Here is an 8,143-nt window from a genome sequence, read left to right on the forward strand (position 1 = left end):
GTTTCTAGCAATACGCTGATCTATTCGCATTTCCCAAGAAACCTGATGTAAGGAAGAGGAAGCATGGTAATTTATAGTGAATATTGCAACTTTTCGTTTCCGCAAAGGTGCTCCAAAAGTGCTCCGCTGCTTTTTTAACGGCATGTAAATGAATTATGGTTTATTTTAAAATCATATGTGTCCACATATATAGCTTATCTATCCGCAAAGTATGATATATGCCATCAATAATTATATATTTGTACATCATTCGTCTTTTAATAAAGGCTAGTGGTTGTTGTAAAAAATTTCAATCTAAGCGGAATTTTTTTATTCTGCCCATCATCGAATATTTGTCGTTTCGGTAATAACAATGAGTGACGTGCTTTAGGAATCCTATGAACGTGAATATATGACTTGACTAAACACAAGACCTTAAAATGACTTATGCATATTTCCGTTTTGTCCGTCCCTCCATCCACTCTTCTCCGTTACATCTTTCTTTAATGCAAAAATTACAAAATGAAAACTGAAAACTTTTATTCTCTTAGCTTATGATTGAGGAGAAAATGGTCTGTCGAAAACCGTAAAGAAGAAAATAACTTTACTTTTGATTGGTTCATCAATGCCGACAACCAGTATATAAAAGATATGGTTTTGAAATTTGATTGTAAAGTGTTTCGAAAGTTTGAATACGAATTTTCGATTTCGATTAAGGAAAAGGTGATAAGCAAAAAAAATTCTCTTTATTAATGATAGGCAGGGTATGCATGATTCGTCCCGATGCGATGACAATTTGTTTCACTTATTTTGCTGCTCAAGTTGATTTTCTTTCGAATGTATATCGAATCTGCGTGTCGCTTAATATTCTTGATATGCGCAAGAGGATGATGGGACGATGAAATGTATGAAATTAATGAGATTAATTAAAAAATCAAACATATAATCAAATCAAAAAAACGTAAACATACAGCCAAGCAGGGTGCTCGCATAAAGATGTGCACGTAAGTGGCTACGAGAAATGCTACATAGTAGCGGCCCATAAGTCTTTAGCGGTTTTTCACTTTAAGATTGTGTTTATTTTGGTTGTTTCGTGTATATCTTGTTTTATTTCTTGATACTTTCTTGCATGCCATGCATGCGATTGCTGTCCATCAGTCTATCTCTGTCTATCTATAGAAAATGGTTAATCATTTCTCATTTACTCCCATTAAGAATCTTCTAAGAAAATATGCAGAAAAATAAATGTTGCGTTGCCAAAGATCCTCTTAATCGACATAAATTCATCCACACACATACACATACAAACGCTCAAACATATCGAGGTAAAATGAAAAAAAAAAAAAAACAAAAAAACCAAATAAACCGAAAAATCATTTCAGCGCATTTTCTAATTCGATCTGATCGAATAGCAATTTTTTAATTGATACTAATCATTAGACTTGAGTGATTATTGTGGTGCGCTAACGTAAACACACAACGGTTTATTGCTCCGAATTTTATACACATTCACCGCTATACACATTACTTTTATTATTAAAAAAAAAAAAAAAAAAAAAAAATTTTAAATTTCTCCATTTCCGTTATAACAAATATCAAAAAAAAAAAAAACCAAAAAAAAAACAAAGAAAATCTATATATATTTTATTTAAAATTATCTTACAAAATCACAACATAAAAAGAAATCAAATAAATAAACAAAAAGGATAACTAAACCTAGAAATTATTACACCTTTACAATTTATTGGATTAATTTAATAAACACACAAAATGGTGAGTAATTAACTTGCGTTGCTGCTTGTGTCCATCATCACTCCACATCATGGCACATATTTATGGGATTATGCAGCATTTGTAGTCAGGGAAAACGTCGTTGAGTAATTACCTTGCCGCGCAATAAGTCTTGCGAAATAAATTTAGTCTCGCGCATCTGTACAGTTTTCTCTTACCATTTCATTGCTTCGACGTAATAATCCTTGTGATGGAATTTCATGTGTAAATTGAAATTTTTCAAAGCATTCAAATAATTTTAAAATCGAGTTTTATGTGCTCCCGAGGCATCTAAGGACAGTTCATTACATTAGCAACGCTCTAGTGTTGCTTATAGTACAGAGTTGAAGAATCGCTTAAGCTTATATCTACTTTGAGCTTTCAGGTCGAAACTCATTTGTCACTATGAGACAGATTTCCATCCAAATCGTTGCATTTAGCGAATCGAGTGGTGATATATTCGCATGTATGATGTAAAATCAGGTTGTGATGAAACGAGTTGGCAAAATGACAAAAATATTTTATTATTGCAAGTCCACATTCATAAGGATAAAATTTTAGGGGGAAATCCGGTAAGGACGGATGGACGGATATGTCATACATATTTGTCATAAACAGTTAACTGTTGAAATCATAGTTCTTACTATCTCCCGTAATCTGAGTAACATCACAGAGCCATCACAAGTCATAAGACTTTTTTTTCTTTGTAGTTCGTTGGGCATTTCCTTATGAATATTGCTTCGGAATACCAAAGTTGATACAAAATAGAAACAACTACAACATGAAACCATAATTTTCTCTTCTTCTATGACCAGTGGCACATCCATCACAAAGCTTAGTTTTGCTCATGTTTAGCCAAAATAGGCAAACATGTATTTCTTTATGTAAGAACAGAAAGTGTTTGCCCGGCCTTTCTTTTTTCCTAACTTTAATAAGCTTATTGGCGCTTACGTTACCTTCTTCTCAACTAGGTTATAGTAGCATGCAAGTGTAATCTTTTGTGCATCTTTGAACAGATGATCATCTGCCTGAGCGGCCGAGTAAACAAGAGATCTCGACTAACAACTCAATTGGCGAGGGTTCAAATCTTAACTCCCGCAGAGTTTTCAATAAAATTGATAGCCTTAGGTGCTAATGGTAATAAAATACAATAAATGTCAGCTTATCAAACCATTAGTTAGTTTATTTCTACAGGTTTCCTTAAAAGCCTCGATATTTTTAGATGACCTTTCAAGGCCGTGCGACTTCGGTTCATATATATATACATATGTTCTTTTTTTATAAAATTTCTTTCTTCAAAGTTTTTCTCTTTCTCTCGTCAAACGATCAAGTTCGACTACATGTTTTTTCCTAATTAAAAGGACTGCTCAACCAAAGTGCTTCACGACTTGGTTGCTTACTCCATTTTGCTGCATGGCTGGCAAATCTGCTGATTGCTATCCTAATTTATTTTGTTCATCTTAGCAGTCGCGTAAAGTAATAAAGCTTTCCAGCAAGAACAATTTGTACGTCTTCGAGCTTGTTAAGGTGAACGCATTAGTTTTCGCGAATCGTTAAAGTGCGTAAGAGAGCATGATATTATATTACAAGAATCCGCCAAGCGAAAGCTTATGCATTGCAGCATTAGTTTCTTGCGAGTAGTCCTGTCCTGTTCCATTTGCAAAATAAGTTGAGTATGATTTTTCTACCACATTATGTTATCAAGCGTGCATCAAAAAAAAAAAAAAAAAAAAAATTTAAAGATCCTTCACTGTCGAGTCTCAGGAGATTCGGGCCAAGTCGAGCATATTTTCTTTCCTATTTTTTGGTTGGTTTTTTTTTTTTTTCGTTTCTTGTCTAAAAACGAAACACATTAACCTTTAATGAATTTCGTTGCCTTCGTTCTTTAAACGAACACCTGATTTCATTAGCAAGTGCACAACTGACCTTGATTATCGAACTAAAATACATTAATCAATTTTATTGTAATTTGTAGGTTTGTTTGGCTCTCTTTTCTTTCTTTCCTGCAGATTTAGAGGACAAATTTACAATTTTAATAATAAACATTTCGCTGAAAAAAACCAAATATATATATATATATATCTAGAAAATTTGTGACAAATAGAAAAAAAATTTCAAAAATTTCACAGTACTTTACCATTTTCATCTGCATTTAGATTTCCCTTATAAACCGGAACTTTGTCTTTTAATCGGCTTTTGCCTCTTTTTTAGTTTTCTAGATATATATTATTGCAACTTGGTTGTAAGAACGTTAGATATTTCCTTCACGGCAAATATTTGATGGCCGTTGACTGTGATTACAATCATTTTTATGTTAAACAAACAGATCTGATATATAAAGGACCACTCAGTCAGGAGAAGGAAAAAAGAATTTACCGAAAATCGAATTGTGAAAGAATTTAAAAAGTATTCGTTTACCGGAAGCAATTACACAAGTACAACGAACCAATCAATATCAAACACATTGTACCGATTTGTTACTTCAAGTAAATAGTAGGTACACGTATTGCTGTTCTGTGGAGTTCCGTTATGCGTGTAATGCGGTGATTGTCGTAAAGGGGGGCCTTTTTATTCTTTCCCTCTTCCTCCTAACCATCACCATGCCATATATACAGTAGTGTGCGTCCATTCTCTTTTTCATGCCTTCATTGATTGAGCAGTTATTGCGATCAATTATGGTAAAATTGTTGTGTGACTTGAACCTGCCCACAATGATGTTTATAAATTTATATTTGCTTTATGGCGGTGTAGATAAAACCAAATCTCGTCCATATGTACAACTTTATCTGTATTCAGTTTCAGCTTCAGCTCTCTATTTATCATTTTTTAATTGTGGGCTGAACACGGACGGAGAGGACGACGATACCAACAACAAAATATGTTTTGGCAGAGACGAGTTAAAGAGCAAGTGGATGAAGATGTTCATAGCTTCTTAGAATCCCATATTGATCCAAAATTCATTAATTAATTCATTAAGAAGGCTTTTACCAAAAATTTGTTTACAATCATTATTAATAGAAAGCTTAATTTTTTTTAAATACAGTTTTCACGTAGATATGAAGCGCAAGTGAATTCTTTTGCTACACAACAGTTTATTATGATTATCCAAACATATTATTACACAAGTTCATATCCCGCTCAAAGGACACATCAATAATAAAAAATAAATTATAGGAATTGGGGAATATGCTCGTGTCACACATACAGAGGCATCTTCATCCTCAAATCGATACTATTTAGTGAGAATTAAGGCTTTTTGGTTCCTAGCAACACAGTTCCCTCTTCGAAAGAACACGGTTTAGTGTGGATTACGGAGTCGTAATATTCCGATATGATAAGTAGCCTTTTGTGAACGAACCTCGGTTTCAACGAAACCACGTGTGACACGTCACATAAACGCAAAGTTACTATCGGCAAGAGAATAAATTCAAGAGATTTAGGCCAACAAGATTAGGGACCTTGATACTTTTGCGACAAATAATAATCGGATCACTTTATGATTCCCGTAAACAAGAAATATTTGATTTTTATATCAATCTCCGGATATTGAAGACCTACCTGCTTTCGTTGTCTTTTAACAAATCTAATTGAACGCCATAAAAATGTATGCATATGTAACTTACGTAACTTAGCTTTGAAGACCATGCAAATGCAAATAATTAGGACTTGACGTAATAAACTACGGAGGGAAAACTTTTAAGACAATGTATGGAACGCAATTAAATGACGATAAGTTGTAGCTACTGCTACAACAGTTGGTATTCAAAGCATCAAAGCTTACACTTGGCAGAATAAGCCAGAGGAGCGACACACAGATAAAATTCCTGGCGGAAAACTTCATACTTTTCAATAACTTTCCTAACCTCTGCCCCCGTCGTCGGAGAATTCTTTCTAAATTGTAGGTGTAGAAGAAAGTTTTCTATGCTGAAATTGATTGCTTTATAAAGCCCAGTTGGTTGCGTTAATTTCTTGCGAAATTCCAGATGTAGATGACCTTTTTTTTGAGTTGCAGTTGTTTACTTGGTTTTAGTTACGGTTTGGTTTAAAGAGATGGAAATCCCTTAAGGGACTGCATTCTATTCTGTTTTAAAGTGGAGAAAAATGTGGAAATGATTAAGTTGGATTAGAGTGCAAATGCAATACGCTATGAAATATTTATAAAGTGGTTTTCAAAATATCGTCAAAAATATTGTATCCTTGAAGGCAATGAAGGTAAGTCTTTCATAAATCCGTCCACCTACAGGGACGGCGCTCCAGGAAGCGATGTTCAACGTGGAAAGGGGGGTGGGGGGCGGCTTTTTCTTTTTCCGTGATTATTCTCCAGATTTGTCTCGTTCCGATTAGCATTTGCTTAGATTGATGCTGTCATATCTAGCATATCAATGGCACTGCAAAGTTGACGATGTATGAAAACATGTCGACGACTATTTTCCCTCGGAAAGAAAATTTTCTACCACGAGGACATTAACAAGCTACCGGGTCAGAGACAAAGCATCGTAAATAGTTTTTAAATAAATTTGCATTTTCTCGAAAAACACATACAGAGAACATATTCGTATACCTAATATTGGTGGGTGTAAAAAATTATGACAAAACAAATAATTTAGAAATTTGATCTGTGCAATAGCAATTTTTAAAACGAAATCTTGAAAAGGTAAGCAAACCATGTTAACGGCGGCAGGAGGAAGGTCAAAGCGCAAGCAAAGATTTTTAAATGCTTAGCAATCTTAGGTTCAACACAATCATTAATCTTAAAGTGTGTGTTGCTGCTACATCTAATTATTCTCAAATTAATCTCTAATTATTCTTGTTCTGCTCTCTTTACAGTCTGAACAAGAATACGATAAAGAACAACTGAGAAGTAAGATAGATCATCATCTAAAAAGGATTTTTTAAAAATTTCCCTTTACTGAAGAAGTTATTATCATCCATTTTTTTTCTTTTTAGTTTTACGCAACGCTTTCAAAGCTTTCGATCATGATGATAAAGGATTCATTGAACACGCCGATGTCCATCAGATTTTGGAAATTTTAGGTCAAAAGCTCGACGATAAGCAAGTGAAAGGCTTAATTAAAGAAGTCGATAAAAGCAATTCCGGCAAATTGGATTTCGCTAAATTTTGTAAGCTGGCCGCCCGCTTTGTCGAGGTTGAAGAAGATGGACCGGTATTAATGGGCGAATTGAAAGAAGCTTTCCGTGTCTACGATCGAGAGGGCAAAGGCTATTTGACTGTACAAGTATTGCGTACCATTCTTAAGGAATTGGATGACAAATTAAGCAATCAGGACTTAGATATGATCATTGATGAGATTGACGCTGATGGTTCCGGCACAGTAGATTTCGATGGTAAGTGCAAAGTCACACATAGAGTTGTTTTTTTTTTTAATTTTCTTCTTTTTTTCAAATTTCTTCCCCATAGAATTCGTGCAAGTGATGACAGGTAAAATTGACTTTTTATATCATTATACCCTACTTGTGCCTCAAAGACATATTAGTTCTATGCGGATGTATGCTACACACACGACTTCAGACAGGGCGACCTTTTATTATATCGATCTACTTGTTTTCTGGATTGTCTGTCCGTCTGTCCGCGTGTCCATCTGTCCGTCCTCTTTTCGTACATGCGACTTGCAGACCATAATTTTTGGGAAATTTTGATGAAATTTTATACCCCGTCGTGTTTTAGCCCAAGACCGCACGTGGATGAAAATGTAACGCCTTATTTGGAACAGTTATGAGTAATTGTGAAGTGTTGTACGGTATTTAATGGTGGGCCGAAGCCCGCTATAGTGTTTTTACTTGCTTTTGATTGATTAATTGACTGATTTGAATATACTTTCCAGGTTAAGAAGAAGTCAAGCCAAACATTTATGCAGCAGCAAAGTGCTATCAAACCAAAGAAGACATGTTTATTACCCTTTTGTTGTAATATTGAAATAAAACTAATTGGTGGAGTTTGCCGTTTTATTTTATCTTCATCTTTTTATTTTTATTCTAAATTTGGTTTTTTTTTTTTCCTTTAATTTAACTTAAACCACTGTACAAAGTTTCGTGTAAAGAAAAAACAAAAAAATATAAAAATAAATAAATGATAACGAGCATGAAGAATGAAAAAGAAACTATTTTAAAAGTTTTGAGTGCAGAAAGATAATATTTGCGAAAAACTAAACCTGTGTATATCAGCCTCATCTTCCCCGATGATCTATCTTGGATTCTCTTGGTCATCATTTTATATTCTGATCAATAAATTAGACGATGATTAAGGTCTACTCGTTTCCTACAGTACTACTAAGTGCAATAAATGACAGGATCCCTACTCCAGTTTATACGGTAAAGACTCTAAATGTTCTTAGTCATGTTTGCTCTCCGCCTCGCACGCATCGTCAAAGCTATA

The 8,143-nt window shown here is 34.3% G+C and overlaps 1 protein-coding gene across 1 annotated transcript; it reads left to right on the forward strand.

Annotated features, from left to right (window-relative positions):
- Positions 1-1,612: 1,612 nt before the first annotated feature.
- LOC119644448 (troponin C-like) lies at positions 1,613-7,727 on the forward strand. Its single transcript, XM_038044007.1, has 5 exons — positions 1,613-1,752; positions 6,577-6,610; positions 6,697-7,095; positions 7,169-7,189; positions 7,593-7,727. Exons 1-5 carry the CDS (start codon positions 1,750-1,752, stop codon positions 7,595-7,597), a joined length of 462 nt encoding a protein of 153 aa, XP_037899935.1. The 5' UTR covers positions 1,613-1,749; the 3' UTR covers positions 7,598-7,727.
- The last annotated feature ends 416 nt before the right edge of the window (positions 7,728-8,143 follow it).

Source organism: Glossina fuscipes, unplaced genomic scaffold (assembly GCF_014805625.2).
Source record: "Glossina fuscipes isolate IAEA_lab_2018 unplaced genomic scaffold, Yale_Gfus_2 117033, whole genome shotgun sequence".
Classification (NCBI taxonomy): Eukaryota; Metazoa; Arthropoda; class Insecta; order Diptera; family Glossinidae; genus Glossina; species Glossina fuscipes.

Bases quoted from the DNA above. Each gene is read 5' to 3' on its own strand.
- LOC119644448 (XM_038044007.1), top strand. The intron at 6,611-6,696 runs GTAAGATAGATC...TTTTCTTTTTAG, and splicing joins CGATAAAGAACAACTGAGAA to TTTTACGCAACGCTTTCAAA. The intron at 7,096-7,168 runs GTAAGTGCAAAG...TCTTCCCCATAG, and splicing joins CGGCACAGTAGATTTCGATG to AATTCGTGCAAGTGATGACA.